The following is a 19367-nucleotide window of genomic DNA, read 5'->3' as shown; positions in this document are numbered from 1 at the left end:
GCGCTATGATACGCATCGTTTTCAATTTCCATTCATAAACTTCACCCTGTGCACTCTGTGTTTTCCCTACGTTCACACACAGCACCCAAGCCTTGCCTACGCCTTGCCTTTACCCGCACTTTTAAAATAGGCGTACTTTTTATTCAATGAGGCTGTGTACACAGGGCGCCTCAACGTGAACCCTGCGTGTACCCACGCCTCGCCTGAGCTGCGCCGATTTTATCGTTTAGGCGTGAGTTCTATTTTCAAGCCGACTACGCAAGTGAAGGCAGACTTTTTCTGTCAAGCCATGAAAGAAAAACGCGACAATATCCGTGGGAAATGGCAAAGTCAACTGAATTTCAAAATAAAATGGTGTTACAGCGTTGAGCAGAGAGAGAGAGATAGAGAGAGAGAGATTGCGTTTTAGGCATAGAATTATTCACAACTGTGGTCATTGGTGAACTGCAGTTACGCGATGACATTCTTCCTTTCGAAGCTCCGATCCACTCGATCCATGTCCGGGTTTTGGCTGCATGCTGTCATCTCTTCATGCCAATTTGGATATCTCAGCACATCACAGATCATAGCCTGAATAAAACAATTCAACCTACAGCCAGGCAAATACAGATCTGTTCAGCAGGGCTGATGGTCTCCCTGTACAATATAGAACGTTAACTATCGGTGTCATTCCTGATACCATCCAATTCCATGATCTTTATGTTGTAAACACATAACTTTCACAATAGTGAACAAGCACCCCCACTCGGCTCATTCAGGGCAGGCTTAGTTTGATAACTTGTAGGCTACCTGCTGCTCGTGCACATCACAGCACAGGCTAAATGATGCACATAAATATAGCCTACATTATGTAAAGTCATGGCATAAATGTGTTTTTATTGAAAAAGTGTGTGTCAAGTAAGCTAAGTCTTGTTGGAGCGGACATCACAGTACAACCGTGTTACGGTTGTCACTCATCTATACCACGTCGTATTTGCAACGGATATATATCCCACCTGGATTATATGTTTCACATAGGGTTGTGTTTTGATTTTTATGTTTTATTTTGTCCAATATTGCATGTTGTGTTAACATAAATATTATTTCTATCTACCACTTGGTTGCTATTTCTTGTCAAAATGTATTAGCCTCAATGCATGCTGGGAGATTTCACATGTGTGTCTGTGTGTGGCTTTGGTAGGGGAGTCGGTGCACTGAATAAGGCCTGGTTTTGAAAAGCGCTAAACGCTAAATTAACGCCAGTGGGGAAGATAGGGTTTACGGCCAAAAACGCCCATTCTGGCCTATTCTGGCACTGCGTCACGCCTCTTCGGCGTAAAGCGCATTTCGGGGCCTAAAAACATGATGCTATCTTCCCAAGTCAGGCGCAAAGCTTGTTTTTTTGCATTTAACGCCAGTTGAGTTTAGTGCCTAAGGCCAGGGGGAAGATAGATTGTCTCTAGCTGTTAGCTTGTTACAGTAGTTAGCTAATATGCAGGTTAGCTGTGTGTGTTTACACCGCTGATTTGCCACTAGCTAATGTATTTACCAAAATCAAGCATTATGGCGTCAACATTAACTCATTGAGTGCCAACGACGTCGATCGACGTCAAAGTAAATAGTGACGTAGAGTGCCAATGACGTCGATCGACGTCAAATGCATTTTTTGACGGTGGGACGTGGATCAAAGCCTCCTGCATCTCCTGTACAAATATTGTAGCTATTGAAGGTGTATAACCTATTTTACGGACTCATTAGGTGGCGACAGTGCTCTCCAGATTAGAGAAAGGTCCGGAAAACAGCAGGAAAAAGCCCCGTGATGAAAGAGAAACCGCTCATGCTGCAGCCAGAGCCATATAGATTGCTCTGGCTGGAGTTAACGTTGGCTGCGAACAGCAGTCAATCCGCGCCCACAACTGAGCCTCTCTGTCTCTGCTGTATAGTTTCTCCACACGATTAGCCGCCAGAAAAGCAGCACCCGACGCCGAAGGGCCAAACCATTCTCAGCAGTCCGGTTTGGCTTTTCCGCGTCGCGCTGGGAGCCGGCGCACAAAAACGGAGCACTCCGAAAATAGACGCTGGGTGCGTGAGGCTGTGTGTTAGTGTGGGCAGGAGTTTGCAGCTGAGGGGGGGGAGAGGGGGGTGGGACACGCAGGGCACCACACAACTACACCACGTCACTATCTCAGAAAATATTAGCTTCAGACTCAGTGAATGTGCTTGAAATGCTTAATTTCACAAAAGGCGGAATATCTCAGCTTCTAATTTGAAACGCCTGTTTTTGCTCAAAACAACCTATCTTCTCCGGCTCATAACTAAAGAACGGAAAATGGTATCAATAAACTTTTTTTTGCTGATGATACAATAGAGTCTTCTCGTTCTTTGTGCGTGTTCGGTGTTTACCGTAAATTCCGGACTATAAGCCGCACCTTTTTCCCCGCTTTTTGGCCTTTTTTGGCCCCTGCGCTTATATAACGGTGCGGCTTATCTATGGATTTTTTTCAAAAAAAAAAAAAAAAAAAAAAAAAAAATCTCTCTTTTTTAGCACTCTTTCTAATTATAAATCCACTTCTGTTTTAATTTCCTCTCTTGCCCTCTTTTCACCACACCGCGGACACTGTGTGCACTGTAAAAAACAACACAGGTGGTGTTGTGTTATGTTGTTTTGTTGAAATGTTAATAAATGGGAGCTTCCTCAAACAGCCATCTCTTTCCCGACAATCCCCTCTGTGCATGAACCCTTACATATGGTAATTAAACATTAAAACACAATAAAAAAAAAAAAAAAAAAAAACCATTAAAACACCCGCGGCTTATAGTCCGGTGCGGCTTATATATGTAAAAAATAGTCAACTTTGCAGGTGCGGCTTATACACCGGTGCGCCTTATAGTCCGGAATTTACGGTACATAGTAATATCACACAATATTCTGTGGGCCTCGAGAAATCACTGAAAACGCTCTGAAACTCTGGCACTGGGAGCGTCCGTTCTCCAAAAGTGGCTGGCTCTCAATGAGTTAAAGGAGAATTTCGGTTTTTTTACCTGGAGCCCTCTCCTCACATTAATTATTATCTGACGACTCACCCAGTGTTTTGAGATAAATAGTGTCCAAGCCAGTCCTAGAATGGTGCTCCGTCGGGGCCACATGGCAGCGTGCTGTTCCTCCATGTAAATAGACAGTTTTCTTCCCGTGTTCTACCCATATCGTCATTATATGATCCCTAAAGAAACATCAGACTGCTAATCACCCCCAGGCTATTTCCAGTAGTCTTTACCATCTCATTTCCTCATTCGGGGTCAGTGTCACCAACTCTCGTCAAGTCCCGTGAGACTTTCCTGCTGGCTGGCTTGACTTGACAAGAGCACATTTCCACTGTGCTCTTGATTCCCTCATTGACTCTGGCATCTAATTTAAATGACTGTAATATGCTACTTCAGTGCCCATACATTACAGTCAATGGTGTTTAGGTTTGCAAGTGCTATGATCTTTTAGTGCTAATATCTTTTTAGATCTGAAAGGGTCATAATTTTGTCTCCCTTTCTCCCGTTCCAATAGGCTAGTTATAATAATAACAACGGGTTTAAACAGCAGTGCTGTGTCACCAAGAAGTGCTCTCATAGTTGTCCTGATTACACTGTCACCTCAAAACAAACACAGGTTCAAGGAGGAGAGAGAGAGCGAGAGAGAGAGAGAGAGAGAGAGAGGGAGAGAGAGAGAGAGAGCGAGAGAGAGAGAGGGAGAGAGCGAGAGAGCGAGAGAGAGACAGCGAGAGAGAGAGACAGCGAGAGAGAGAGCGAGAGAGAGACAGAGAGAGAGCGAGAGAGAGACAGCGAGAGAGAGAGCGAGAGAGAGACATAGGGAGAGCGAGCGAGAGAGAGAGAGAGAGAGAGAGAGAGAGAGAGAGAGAGAGAGCCTTTCCAGTTCACACAAGTCCTTGTCATTGATGTGCAATCAAGAATGAAGTGTAGGTGCACACGCACGCACACACACACACACACACACACACACACACACACACACACACACACACAGATCTCCTGTCGTTTGTGTGTCGTCTGCCAAGCTAAGTCGATAGTGATGTTTGGTTAGGCACCGGTGGGTCCCTGGGGGCCCGGTCGTTAGGACTTCTTTCAGTGACACGGGGGAAAGGCCCTGGAGTGAGATAGAAGAGATGTAATGGAAAGGCCCTGGAGTGAGATAGAAGAGATGTAATGGAAAGGCCCTGGAGTGAGATAGAAGAGATGTAATGGAAAGGCCCTGGAGTGAGATAGAAGAGATGTAATGGAAAGGCCCTGGAGTGAGATAGAAGAGATGTAATGGAAAGGCCCTGGAGTGAGATAGAAGAGATGTAACGGAAAGGCCCTGGAGTGAGATAGAAGAGATGTAACGGAAAGGCCCTGGAGTGAGATATAAGAGATGTAATGGAAAGGCCCTGGAGTGAGATAGAAGAGATGTAATGGAAAGGCCCTGGAGTGAGATAGAAGAGATGTAATGGAAAGGCCCTGGAGTGAGATAGAAGAGATGTAATGGAAAGGCCCTGGAGTGAGATAGAAGAGATGTAATGGAAAGGCCCTGGAGTGAGATAGAAGAGATGTAATGGAAAGGCCCTGGAGTGAGATAGAAGAGATGTACTGGAAAGGCCCTGGAGTGAGATAGAAGAGATGTAATGGAAAGGCCCTGGAGTGAGATAGAAGAGATGTAATGGAAAGGCCCTGGAGTGAGATAGAAGAGGTGTAATGGAAAGGCCCTGGAGTGAGATAGAAGAGATGTAATGGAAAGGCCCTGGAGTGAGATAGAAGAGATGTAATGGAAAGGCCCTGGAGTGAGATAGAAGAGATGTAATGGAAAGGCCCTGGAGTGAGATAGAAGAGATGTAATGGAAAGACCCTGGAGTGAGATAGAAGAGATGTAATGGAAAGGCCCTGGAGTGAGATAGAAGAGATGTAATGGAAAGGCCCTGGAGTGAGATAGAAGAGATGTCATGGAAAGGCCCTGGAGTGAGATAGAAGAGATGTAATGGAAAGGCCCTGGAGTGAGATAGAAGAGATGTAATGGAAAGGCCCTGGAGTGAGATAGAAGAGATGTAATGGAAAGGCCCTGGAGTGAGATAGAAGAGATGTAATGGAAAGGCCCTGGAGTGAGATAGAAGAGATATCATGGAAAGGCCCTGGAGTGAGACAGAAGAGATGTAATGGAAAGGCCCTGGAGTGAGATAGAAGAGATGTAATGGAAAAGCCCTGGAGTGAGATAGAAGAGATATCATGGAAAGACCCTGGAGTGAGACAGAAGAGATGTAATGGAAAGGCCCTGGAGTGAGATAGAAGAGATGTAATGGAAAGGCCCTGGAGTGAGATAGAAGAGATGGAATGGAAAAGCCCTGGAGTGAGATAGAAGAGATGGAATGGAAAGGCCCTGGAGTGAGAAGATAGAAGAGATGTAATGGGAGAGAATTGTCCTCCAAGGCCCAATTAGGGGAACACTGCCTGTAACAAACCAGGAGCCGAGAAAAGAGGCCGAGGCAAGACGGAGTCTTCTGGGGGAACACATCATGTTAACATGCTCAAATATGACCGCACGACAACGCATACCTAGCTCTGTTAAGGGTTGTTCAGAAGCAGCGCGGAGAGAACATGCCCCTGCTTTTATATGGCCCTAGCGATGGAGTGTGTTGTGTCTACACAGTAATGCTGTAGCTTGCAAACTTCGAGATGAAGGTCTGCTGTGCTGGTATTGACCTAACCCTCTCCACATAGACAAACACACTCCACTCAGACGGCTGATTGGAGAGAATAATTTCCTCGGGCAGCTCTGGTCTTCAAAACAGCCTGGAGAAAGAAGGATGGGGGGGGGGGGGGGGGGTTGAGTCGCGGGCGCTTTGGAAAATGAGCAAAACACGATTAACCATCTGGCCAGAGGAAGCAGATGTTGTGGTAAATTGCAACTTTCAAAAATGTTGACTTTCTGTAACCCAGCTGGACGTACTGACGAGGAGCTTTTCCGCATTTCTGCACACCCAGACGCGGAGACGTCTGACGAGAGTGTTCCTCAACGTGCGTCTCACGTCCACAACGCACTCAGCCAGACGATCGAATGCTGCTCAAATGAAAGGCACCTGGCAAAGTGTCATTCAACATCTGCAACCAAACGAGAAAACATCCACTAACGGGGTTTTATCTGAATTTATCCGCAGAATGATGGAATCTCAAGAAGGAAGGGGGGATTTAAACGTGGATGATTTAACAAAAATGGGCACAACTGGGTGCAAGTTGTTCTGGCTTAACAAGGTAGCTTGAGCAGGGCCACCCGCTCCCTACACGCGTAACAACGCACTGATCGTAGGGCACCAAGTGTCGCCTAGGGCATCATCATCCAGAGCAGGAATACCACGGTCAAACAGACACAAGGGGCATTACTAAAATTAACTCTTGGTGCCAAATAAGTAACGTAGCCTACAGTACGTAAATATAGTGTTGTGTAGTGGAAGCGATCGTCCTGCTCGATAATGATTAGAAGGGGTGTTGTTCAGAAAGGGAGATAAACAGTGGACTTTTCAGTCCATCTTGCAAGACACTATTTTCGTAGTTAAGCTACTGTACTTCTGCATACGGCAGATACTTCCTTATTGGAGTTTCAAAATAAAGCTTGCATTTGTGAATTTGTCTCGGTAGGGGGTGGGGGCACAATGACAAAATGTACGCTTAGGGCACCCAAATGGCCAGCAGCGGTGCTGACCTTGAGTCAAGATCAAGCTACTGTATAATATGGAGTGAGGGTGACTGACTGACACCCAGCAAAAATCAGGTTAAAATGTTCTCAGCGGCCACAGACATGATCAAAAATCAAGGTAGCCTAAATCACAATAAGCGTTCATCTCAAACACAGAAACTCTCTCCCTCTCTGTAGTGTCCTCTAGAGAGAGAGTGGCGTCAGCCGAGGACCAAAATGCGAGACTCATTAGCCAATGAACAGCCAGGAATGGCTCTCGCGCTACTTTTGCATGCTAAAATAAAGCTGATAATGTACAATTTGAGTCAAGGGATGAAAAACCCTTTCAGAGTACAACAACACAAACTGTCTATTTTGCTGAAACTCGACAGTGCTGCTTAATCCAGGACCTTACTTCCTGGAACTCTTGAGAGTAAAAAACTGGTCCATTGGAGTGAATGGAGATGTCGGGACTCTTCTATCTACACGGCTCTGCCTCTCTGAGATCATTAAAATGTTGCATAGATTTATTTTGGTTGCTTATAGTTCAAACCATCATCTAAAATCTCAAGATTACTAAATACTTGCATAATGTCAATAACTGGACAGCCTTGCATTTCCATTCTGAAGTGCGTGTGTATGGTGGTAAAAGTATCATTGAACTGGCAGGTTCACTGCAGAAAAGGTATTCAGAGAAATAGTGAATTTTGCAGAAAGACAGCTCAAAAGGATGAGCTTAACCTTATCGGTCTTAAAGAGCGATATAATAATACACCTGGCATTAACATGCCTTTTCTGCCATCAGATTGCAATCATTATTGTATTATTGTGCTTGACCACTTGAAAGTACAGGTGTAAACGACCCCAAGACACATTGAAGACGGATTGCAATCTGATCGGCCAAACCACCTCCGGAGGTGGTCAGGGACGCATTGTGTCCACATTGTGAACACGAGTGTAAATGCAATGTGTCCTCTCAATCTGGATACAGCAGACATTTCAGCAGATACATTTTGGGGTGATCAAATTGCTATCAGATTCCAATCTGATCACCCAAAACGCATGTTAACGCCAGGTGTAAATGAAATCAGGCTATGTGGTCAAGCACTATATCTGATTGCAATCTGATGGCAGAAAACGCATGCCAGGTGTAAATGGCCTCAACAGATTCACAGTAGTATGGCATGGAAGTTATTCAGTAATTGCTGTCAGAATCTAGAGCCATTTAACACTTATTTGAACACAAAAACATCACTGAATGCAACTTGAAGATGGCAAAAGATAGCCTGTTTGACTTTGGCAACATTGTGCATTTATTGAACTTGAAAAAGCTTTCTTTGAACTTTGAATATATTTGAACTGAACAGGAGAAATAAATGTAAAAAAAAAAGTAAATGGACTAACTAAAATAAATTACATATATATTTTTTATAACGGTTATCTTGTTTTCATAATTGTGGGAAGCCAAAAATTTGATTAATTGTACTGCTATTGTCATTTAATTAGCCTGTAATTTGTAATTTACAGTTGAAGTAGTAGGCCTATTGTTTTTGGGGATGTTTTGGGAGTTAGGTGGTCCCCGAGTTTTTTTTCATTGGTTTAAGTGGTCCTTGGTCTGAAAAAGTTTGAGAAACACTGATATAGATGAAGGTACATCACCAGGGAGTAGAAGTAGCCTAAGAATCGATCAGTCCTACTTTGAGATAAGCAGGTCTGGCTGTGGTTAGTCCGATGGGAGACTGGTGCTGAAGTGTTGGTGGAGGACCAGTAGGAGGTGCTCTTTACTCTGGTCTCATGAATAGTCTCCCCAATGCCCCAGGACAGGGCAGAGACAGGGACTCTGTCCTGTGAGTGAGCAGCATCCTTCAGGTGAGACGTTAAACCGAGGTCCTGACTCTCTGGGCTCATTAAAGATCCCATCAGCACTATCACAAGAGTATAGGGCGGTAACCCCGGTGCCCTGGGGGGTGTAACCCCGGTGCCCTGGGGGGTGTAACCCCGGTGCCCTGAGGGGTGTAACCCCGGTGCCCTGAGGGGTGTAACCCCGGTGCCCTGGCTATTCCCACACAGGCCTTCCTTCAATCATGGCCACCTAATCATCTCTCGTTACTTAATTGGCACATTCAGTCCTCGACTCTCCACCGTGATAGGCTGATGTGTGCTGAGCGTTTTCTGGCGCAAACTGGCTGCCGTGCATCACCAGGTCTTTTTTGATTTATCCTATTACTATTTGCTGCTTCAGTGATCTGCTTTCCCCACAGAAATATGTTAAAGCAACACTAATTTGTTTTATGTGATAGTGATACAATGATACAAAGCTGGTTGAAAATCGGCAAAATGTTAGTTTCATCTTATATCAAATAAAATCAACTGATGTTTTACTAATGGCAGTTTATTACACTGACAGGTCCTGGTTGCTGCTCCACCCTCTGCCGATCTGGGGAGAGCCGAAACTGGCTCCATGCTTCCTCCGAGACATGGGCAGTTAGCCAGCCGCTTCTTTTCACCTGACAGGGGAAGCTTCACCGGTAGGACATAGCACGTGGGAGGATCACGCTATTCCAACCAGTTCCCCTCCCTCCGAACAGGTGCCCTTAACGAACAGAGGAGGAACCACATTAGCAACCAGGATATTGCATGTTTTGGTGAAGGGGGTTCCTATATGAAGGAAACCTCCGGGAGGCACGGGGAGAACATGCAAACTCCACACAGAAAGGCCCTTTTGATGACCCCACCCGGGCGGTGGGCACTCGAGGACATGCGGACGGGCACGCATTCCTTCAGCGTTCACAGCGTCCCAGGTGGGAATCGAACCCAGGACCTTCGAGCTGTGAGGCGACAGCGCTTACCACTGCACCACCGTACCCTATATTACATCTTTGACGTGTGTATTAGAATGTTTTCATCAGTTCAACCAACAATCATGCACATGCAGTCAGTCAGTCAGTCAGACGAGCCAGATGAGTCGAGACGTTACCTGACACGTCCCTGTTGACCCCCAGGGCCATGCCGTCCCGGAGCCACAGCACCATGCCGTGGTACCCGGGGATGGAGCAGGGCAGGGTGACCGGCTGGCCCGCCACCACCACCAAGTCTGTGGGCTGCTGGGTGAACATGGTGCTGCTCCCTGGAAGAGACAAAACAATGGAGTGATTAGTTCAAGTCATACAGTGTTCAACATCGTCAGGAGGAAAACAAACATCAGGTAGGCTCTTGTAAGAATCTGATTAAGAAAAGGTTGTAGCCTTGACAAATAATTAATTAAATAAATAAACAAATAAATAAGTATATATATATATAGTACAGTGGAGCTGATCAGTGGGCAGCAGATCAGACTGTGGTTGTACTGGTCAGCTTCCAGGTATGAATGTGTGTGTGAATGTGAACAGGGCGCTCCTGAAAAAGAGAGCATTGCTCTCAATGAGACTCCCCCTGTATAAATAAAAAGTTAAAAATAATTTTTTATATATATATATATATATATATATATATATATATATATATATATATATATACACACACACACACAGTTACATAGCGTCAGGCTTGTGAAATTGTCTCTAGCACTGAAGGAATAGCAATAAAGCTGCATGGCAAATAGTAGCTAATGGATTCCACAGCGCGATGAAAGCCTACAGTATAATCATTAGAGCTGTGCTGTTACAAGAAGGACTTGATATCCTCATGCCAGAACATTGCAGAACATTAAGGGCCCTATCTTCGCAACGGCGGTCATTTTGCGCCCGTTTTGCGCTGGAATAGCGCCGCGCAAAGCCCTAACTGTGGGCGTGTCGGCCCGCTGCGCTTCACGTCATCTCGCCGCAAACCTCCATAGGCGTGTTTATGCCCATAACAGGATTGACAAGGTGAGATCATGTTGAGTGGCAGACTGTCCATATGGCTGGCCAGGCAATCGCCTGGGGGCCACAAGGCATCATAAGCCTTTGGAATTAACTTAATTTTGTTAAATAATTTTTCCTATCGAATAGTTTCTGCTCTTTTCTCCTTTGCTTCCTGTGTTCATATCCAGGTCTGCCTTATTATACGCCCCCTGCCTGCCAAAGGTTGATCTCCCCCTCAGTCACCCCTCTTTAACTTTATGACGCTCGTATAGAGCTGAGCAGCAGCAGTTAGAACTGGATGGGATGCTTGAATGTGAGACATTACAGTGCAAGGTGAACAAGGATGTACTGGAGAGGACAAGTCTGCAAACAGTAAATAGTCCTTAGAATTGGATACTCATCCATCTGATTTTAAGAGCACATAAACAAAAAAACAAAAACAAAACAAAAAACATTGTCAATCAGAAGACAAGACCAACAATGCAAACACAGCACAGCTACCTAAGCCAATCAGTTAACTACAGTAAATATTGCATTCGCTCAAAATACATTCATTTACAACTGGGGGGGTGGGGGGCTTTGGGTAGTCAGTAGTGCATGCAAATCCATTCTAAATGTGCAGATTAAGTTACCGTACTTACATTTTCACATTTTGGAAGAATACTACTGGGGCTTGTTTACGATCATTCTATGCACTGTCTCATAATAGCACCTATGTCCTGGTGGATGAGAACTTAGCCTTATGGCACTTCCTCTCGTTGTTCTCTCCTGACTTGGACCTGCTTGTGTTGTATTAAATCTCATATGTCGCTTCAGATAAAAGTGTCTGCCATATGACAGATTGTATACTAATTGTGATTGAAAAGAGATAGCTTCAGCGCTTAATTTGTGCCGGATCCTGCCAGAACAGGACCCAACCTGGTGGCATATAACTATTTTATTTATCTATCTATCTATCTATCTATCTATCTATCTATCTATCTATCTATCTATGTATTTATTTATTTATTCATTCGTTTGTTTATTTATTTATTTATTTATGTCATGTAATATTTCCAATAGTTGACTCTTTTCTCCCCCCCTTCCAAAAACCTGTCTCATTTCCACATGTAGACAGATCAATGACCCTATTATAAAAGCAACAACGAGCCCATTATAGTCATCACTTCACACATGAAGACAGACGGTCATGGCTGAAAGGTGGATTTGCTGTCTAACATATTGTAGCGAATCAGCAGTACACATACAGGGGTGAGCATTGGTAGTGTCTCGACTGCAGATAGGAACTGATGTGTGGGAGTGTTGTATTGGGGGAACACTATGCTGGGGGGATACTTCTGGAGTGAACTGAGCATGCGCGTCAGCCCACACACACTACTTGGAGGGAAAGCTGCTAGCTTTGAGCGTGACAACCGCTGAGAGTTGTAATATAACTAACTGTGAATAAAGACCCTTGTACCATCAAGAAGCCTCTGCCTCATGAGATAACGGATACGTTACACTGGCGTCAGAAGTTTAAACGGTGAATATTGCCTCCAGATTAGCGAAATGGTTAACAAGTTCCTGAAGAAAGAGCGCAAGCGGCTCAACCGAGAGGCGGGAGAGGCGAGAGCCGGGGCAGACTACCAGCCGGCCGAGGAGGATGATGTCTGGGTAGACGCAGCTGCTACCACAGGGATCCAAGAAAGAAAAACAACAGAAAGCCTGGGGTTGGTGAAAATAAAATCCGAGCCAGACAGAGCTAGCACCGTAGCCACGGAAGCTAACCCGCAGCCCAAGGGAGCTAGCAGGCAAGCTAGCGAGGCGGGAGAAGGAGCGGAAGAACCGGGACCGGTGAGAGTGAAGATCGAGCGGGTTGACACTGCCGCTGTAGCCATGGAGGCTGTGCCACAGACCAGCGGAGCCAGCCTACGGCCCGAGGACAAAGACGGGACACGGGTCGAGGCGGCAAAAGACGGCGAGCGGCGGGGAAGAAAGGAAATCACCCCGCCAAAATTCAACGGTAAAGTCGAATGGGAGGCGTACTGCAAGCAGTTTACAGAGGCTGCAGATTGGAATGGCTGGACGAGAAAGGAGAGAGCCAGCTACCTCGTCATGGCCCTCGAGGGCGAAGCTACAGCGTGCGTGTCGGCAATAGCTGATACAAAGGACTGGGATGTGGTGATGGGGGTCCTGCAGAGACGTTTCGGCAGATGCGAGGAGCAGGCCATCGTAGCCGCAGAACTGTGTAACAGACGCAGACGACAGGGTGAGTCACTACGTGCACTGGCAACGGACATTGAGACTCTCAGCCGGCGCGCATACAGCCAGCTACCGACGGAGACGCTGGATGGACTAGCCCTAAGCTACTTTGTCCAGGCCATCGAGCCACGGAGCCTAAGCCAGAAAGTAACGCTGGGACACCCGAAAACATTGGGAGCAGCGCTGGGGCTGGCACTGGAGATAGAGACAGTAGAAGGCTGGGACAAGAGCAGCAGCATAACGGAGGCCGCCCCAGTGGTCAGAATGGCCGCGGAGAGCCAGTTACAAGAAGAACCAGCGTGGAAGACGGCCTGGGCAGAGCAAAGCAACACGGTGAGAGAGCAGGGCGACAGGGTGAAAGAACTGTCCGAGTCAGTACAACAGCTGACAGAACAACTGCTCCGCAGAGCGACCCTGCAGCCCAACCCCGCTCGACAGCCCACTCAGCGGAACAACAGCTGGGCCAGAGGGAACATGATCTGCTGGGGATGCGGACGCCCCGGACATCGGGAAGCAGACTGCCGCCGGAGAGCGTGGAACCAGGGAAACGGCACAGGGCCCGTCCAGATGGGGCGAGACGGGTCTACGATGCCACAGTCCCCGTAGCCACATCATCGCAGGAGGGGGCCCACCGACAGCAACGGAGAGGTGGGGCTCCGCCGGGCCCCGAAGTAGACGACATCGCCGGAGCTGTCAGCATGCAGAGCGGGCCGCGCGCGATGAACGGCTGCCATGTTCCAGTCTACATACAGGGGAGATACTGCGCCGCCCTGGTGGACACGGGGTGTACGGCAACGCTGGTGAACGTCAACATGATGCCCGAGGGGACGCGCCTGGAGCAGCCAGCAGCACAACTACTAAGAACAGTATCCGGTGAGTTGATGCCAATGAGGGGGAGGGGGCACGTAATGATAACAGTGGGAGAACAGACAGTGGACTTTCCGGTGTGGGTGGTAGAAATGACGGGGCCCTGCATCCTAGGGGAAGACTACTTGACGCTAAACAAATGCACAGTAGACCTAGGAAAAAGCACATTGACATTTGCAGGGGGGCCAGTAGTCCAGATGGGCCACCCTCCCACCGTTCCAGAGGAGAGAGCTAATGTAAATAATATCACTGTATATCGCGTCACCGTAGTGCATGAGCCCCACCCAGCAGACCAAGCCCCTCCACAAAGCCCCACCCCTAGCCCACCTCCAAACACTTGCCCTCAGCCAGCGCAACAGGCAGAGGGGGAGAGAGAGAGGTTAGAGATGCTCAGGGGATTGCACAAACGCCAAAGCGAAGGGTTAGAGACCCAGCAGAGCGATGAACTGTGGAGGGTACTAGAGGAATATAAAGACATTTTCGCCATGTCAGATGATGAGCTAGGATGTACCCACCTGGTGGAACACGAAATAGACACGGAGGGGGCGCGACCCGTCAGGTCATATCCCCGTCGGATCCCAGCGGCGAGGAGAGAGATAGCGAACGAAGCTGTAGAGAACATGCTGCGGGCGGGGATCATCGAGCCATCAGACAGCCCGTGGGCGTCGGGGGTAGTGCTGGTGAAAAAGAAAAATAGCACCAAAATGCGATTTTGTGTAGACTATAGGGGGCTGAACAAAGTAACAAAAAAAGACGCATACCCGATGCCCATCATAGAGGAACTGTTAGACGCCGCGGGAGAGTCATCCTGGTTCTCATCCCTAGACCTCCGTAGCGGGTACTGGCAGGTGCCCCTCCGCGACGATGCCAAGCAAAAGACCGCCTTCCGCACAGAGAAGGGGCTGTGGCAGTTTCGAGTACTCAGCTTCGGGCTGTGCAACGCACCAGCAACGTTCGAGAGGTTAATGGAGAAGTTGCTGGGAGACATTCCCCGATCCGAATGCGTCGTGTATTTAGATGACATCTTGACACACGGGGGCACGTTCCAGGCCGCAGTGGGGGCGTTACGAAAAGTCCTGCAGAAGATAGCAGAGGCGGGTCTAAAGTTACACCCAGACAAGTGCCACTTCCTGAAGAGGAGGGTGGAGTTCTTAGGGCATGGCATCGGCGCGGGGGGCATTCGCACCCTAGAAGAGAAGACTCAGGCGGTCATGGAGTGGCCCACCCCCAGAAACAAAGGCGAACTCGAGAGCTTCGTAGGGCTAGCCGCATACTACAGGAAATTCGTGAACGGGTTTTCTAAAATAGCGGAACCGCTGTTCAGGTTAAAAGAGAAGAACGCAGACTTCCACTGGACGACAGAATGCCACCTAGCATTCAAAGCCCTCAAGAAAGCACTGACCGAGTCTCCAGTGCTTAGAGCACCAGACCCCGCCCTGCCGTTCCTACTAGACACTGATGCCAGCAATGGGGGTATGGGAGCCGTGCTGTCCCAGGCGGGGCCGGACGGGGAGCGGGTGGTGGCGTACTATAGCAAGACTTTCGATAAAGCAGAACGTAACTACTGCGTCACCCGCCGGGAGCTCCTCGCCATAGTAGAAGCACTAAGACACTTTAGATATTACCTCCTGGGACAGCCACGGTTCACCATACGGACCGACCACTCGGCGCTGCAGTGGCTATGGTCCTTCAGAGAGCCGGAGGGACAAGTGTGCCGCTGGTTAGAGAAAATGGCAGACTACAACTTCACGATAGAACACAGGGCAGGGGCACGCCACGTCAACGCAGACGCCCTGTCAAGACGACCCTGTGCAGAGAGAGGGTGTACATACTGCGAAAAGAGAGAAGGAAGAGAGAGAGAGCTCCAAGAGGAAGCTAGGATCTGCCCTAACCACACAGGGGATGGGCCAGTGTGCAGGACGCTGCGGGTAGCAGAGGCAGCGGATTGGAGGGGCCACCAAGAAAACGACAGAGAGCTGTCACCAGTACTGCAATGGGTAGAAGAGGGCCAGAAGCCGCCCTGGGAAGAGGTGGCAGGGGCCACCGACACAACCAAAGGGCTGTGGGCGGGGTTCGACACCCTGAGTTTGAGTAACGGAGTGCTGATGAAGTCCTGGAAGGAGCCAGCGACAGGAGAGCATAAGTGGCGGAAAGTAGTGCCGACAACGTTGAGGGAGGAGGTGTGCAGGAGCTGCCATGGAACTGTAGGGGCTGGGCACTTCGGGGTAAACAAAACGCTCCGCCGTATCAGACAAGGGTTTTATTGGGGGAGGATGGGGAGAGACGTACAGGACTTCTGTCGACGCTGCGACCTCTGCGCAGCGTACAAAGGCCCGTTAGATCAGTCTCGCGCCCCGCTTCAACAGCTAGCAGCAGGAGCCCCCATGGAGAGGGTAGGGGTAGACGTGATGGGACCTTTTCCCTGCTCAGACAGTGGGAACAAGTACGTCCTGGTCGCCATGGACTATTTCACAAAATGGCCAGAGGCGTACGCACTACCCGACCAGGAGGCGGGGACGGTGGTCGACGCACTAGTAACCGGCATGTTCAGTAGGTTCGGAGCACCAGAGACCCTACACAGTGACCAAGGGAGAAACTTTGAGTCACGAGTGTTCGCCACCATGTGCGAGAAACTGAACATTAAAAAGACACGGACCACAGCATTGCACCCCCAGAGCGATGGCCTTGTAGAAAGATTCAATAGAACGCTGAAAAAGCAGTTGGCCATCCTCACGGAGGAACACCAGAGGGACTGGGACACGCACCTGCCGCTCATCCTCATGGCCTACAGATCCGCCACACACGAGTCCACCTCCTGCACCCCAGCGCTGCTCATGTTAGGTCGAGAACTGCGGACACCAGCAGAAATAGCGTTCGGCAAGCCACCAGATGCACTGGACGCTCCCCCAGGGCGAGAGTACGCCAGGAGGCTACAAGATCGCTTAGAGTCCGCTCACCACTTCGCTCGGGACCAGCTAGAGAAAGCAGGCATGAAACAAAAAAGGAACTATGATGTGAGGGCAAAAGGAAATCATTTCCAGGGGGGGGAGTTGGTCTGGGTGTACACACCCCAGAGAAAAAAAGGGCGTAGCCCTAAACTGGACTGTCACTGGACAGGCCCATGCAGGGTCATGGAGAGAATGGGGGAAGTGGTGTACCGAGTGCAGATGCCACTTGGTGGCAGGAAGGTACTCCACAGAGACAGGTTGGCCCCATACCGGGGGGGGTGCACCTTTCCCCCAGATCTCGGCCGCCCGGCGGTTTCACCTAGACCGGCTGAAAGAAGGACTCTGGTCCCACAGAGAGGGGCGTCCGGCTATGACCGGGCGGGCCCCACCCAGGGGCGTGAAAGCCCAGAGACACTGCAGGTGGGATCAGCCCCGCAGACAGATTCACAGAGACTAACACGGCCACGGAGAGAGCCAAGGGCTCCAGGACGATTCCACAACTTTGAGTTGTACTAAAAAAAATAAAAAATAAAAATAAAAATAAGGAGGAGATGGTGGTTGGAGATGTTGTATTGTTGTAACAGAAAGTAAAAAAAGGTGCATGACATGAGATATTGTGGGGGAGATGATGTGGGGAAGTCGGAGAGGGCAACATGCTGTGATTGAAAAAAAAAAGAAGCTGTTAAAAGAAAAAAAAGATGTTTGGTACAAGGGGGTGTGTGATGTGTTCTCAACGTGGGCGTTGACCTTATTGTTGGGCGGGGAGTATGTAGCGAATCAGCAGTACACATACAGGGGTGAGCATTGGTAGTGTCTCGACTGCAGATAGGAACTGATGTGTGGGAGTGTTGTATTGGGGGAACATGCTGGGGGGATACTTCTGGAGTGAACTGAGCATGCGCGTCAGCCCACACACACTACTTGGAGGGAAAGCTGCTAGCTTTGAGCGTGACAACCGCTGAGAGTTGTAATATAACTAACTGTGAATAAAGACCCTTGTACCATCAAGAAGCCTCTGCCTCATGAGATAACGGATACGTTACAATATGTCTAACAGTGTCTATTGACTTTCCATTTAGCCCAGTACAGCCTGCTAGTCATTTACAATTATTAACTCAATGCCTTGCATTACAAAGTTGCACTCAACAGAAATGGCATGAAATAATATACAGTAGGCTATCCCCATCCCAATGCTCCCTACAAGAGCGGCTAGCATTAGCTTAACGATTAGCGTTAGCTTAACGATTAGCATCGCGATTAGCATTAGCTTGAGGGTAGGACCATATTCACCCGATAGACCCTTCTCACGGGGGCCATTTTGTGCCGAAAAGGCAGGGCAAACACAGGTGCAAGCAGAACACTAATGAGGGTTTCCAAATTCCAATCATGGAAGTTGGAAACCCTCATTAGTGTTTTGCTTGCACCTGTGTTTAACCTGCCTTTTCGGCACAAAATGGCCCCCGTGAGAAGGGTCTATTGGTGAACATTAGCTAAATTACCTGACAGCATTCGACAGTGTAATGATATAACTACTAAACCCAACATAAACAGGACACAAATACAGTCCAACATGACTCACATGCTTATAGACGCACACCAACGCTTCACAACAAGGAAGGAGGAAAGTACTTGAGCAGCTAACAGGTGGCTTGTTGCTGCGTGAGGTGAAGCCATTGACAGTAGGTGAAGCAGACTGATTGAGGCAAGACACGTGGCTCACTGCTACAGTGGGATGGAACAGAGATGCTTGGGCAATGTCACATGGTCATGCAAGGGCTCCTGGGTAATGTAGTTTTAAAGGGCAACAGGGGCTTTTCTACACAGAGACTTATACATAGATGGCCATTTCGCCTCTTTCGACCTTCTGAAGAAGAAATTTGAGTTGCCCAACACGCATTGGTTTAGATATCTACAAGTCAGACATTATGTACGCTATTAAGTTTCGAGATTTTGAAGTTCTCCCAGACGAACACACTCTCTCTGAGGTCTTGTCGAGTCCAGTTCCCCCCACTCCAGGCACCTTATCTCTAGACTAGTACACTTGTTCCATATTTATAACAGGGCCTCCACTGAGAGGATTAGAGAGGCATGGCAGGACCAACTTGGTGTTGATCTATCGCAGATTATATGGGACAGGAGTTTGTCTACGGTCCAATCTTGTTCAGTTAACAGCAGACACCAGCTGATCCAATTCAAAGTTACTCACGTCTTCACTATTCCAAATCGAAATTGCACAAGATTTACCCATCTGTCTCTCCACTATGCAATAGGTGCCAGGTACACTGTCACATGCTTTTTGGCTTTGTCCTTTAATATCCGGATTCTGGGCCAAAGTGTTTGATATTGTAAGGCCTACAGAGTAACTCTTCTGCATACATATTTGAGTAGGTTGGTAGCACCATGTTGTAATGTTTTTGTTTGTTTTTTGTCTCCTATTTTGTTTTTGTTTCTTTGTTTTTCTTTTCTGTCTTTCAGTTTGAATTTGTTTACTTTTTGTGTGTTTTTTGTGTTTTTGTGTGTGTGTTTTTTTTACCATTTAAAACCAAAATCTGTATAAATCAACTGGATATAGGACTAAGTTTACAAGGTGGGAGAACATTTTTCTTTTCAGATTAAGCACTCACACTGTCAGACCCTGTCACACTGTATGCAACTTATTTGAAGATTATTTATTTTGGGTTCTGTCCCGTCCTGTCTGCAGTTGTGTTGTTCTTTGCTTGGGGGTCTACACACCCAATTGCTTATGGCATTAAACTGATGTCTGAAATCAAAAACAATAAAACA

The 19367-nt window shown here is 47.9% G+C and overlaps 1 protein-coding gene across 1 annotated transcript in view; it reads right to left on the bottom strand.

Moving 5' to 3' along the window:
* Positions 1 to 9801, bottom strand: part of LOC310798639 (kin of IRRE-like protein 3) — a gene marked incomplete at both ends in the record, with an annotated part of 137016 nt that extends 127215 nt beyond the window's left edge. The window contains one exon of the mRNA XM_083661180.1: positions 9663 to 9801. Within this exon, the coding sequence (XP_083517306.1) occupies positions 9663 to 9801 (139 nt within the window). The remainder of the gene's footprint in view (positions 1 to 9662) is intronic.
* Between the last annotated feature and the right edge of the window lie 9566 nt (positions 9802 to 19367).

Source organism: Poromitra crassiceps (assembly GCF_964638095.1).
Source record: "Poromitra crassiceps genome assembly, chromosome: 26".
Classification (NCBI taxonomy): Eukaryota; Metazoa; Chordata; class Actinopteri; order Beryciformes; family Melamphaidae; genus Poromitra; species Poromitra crassiceps.
The sequence above is the reverse complement of the archived record's forward strand: the minus strand, read 5'-3'. Positions and strand labels throughout refer to the sequence as shown.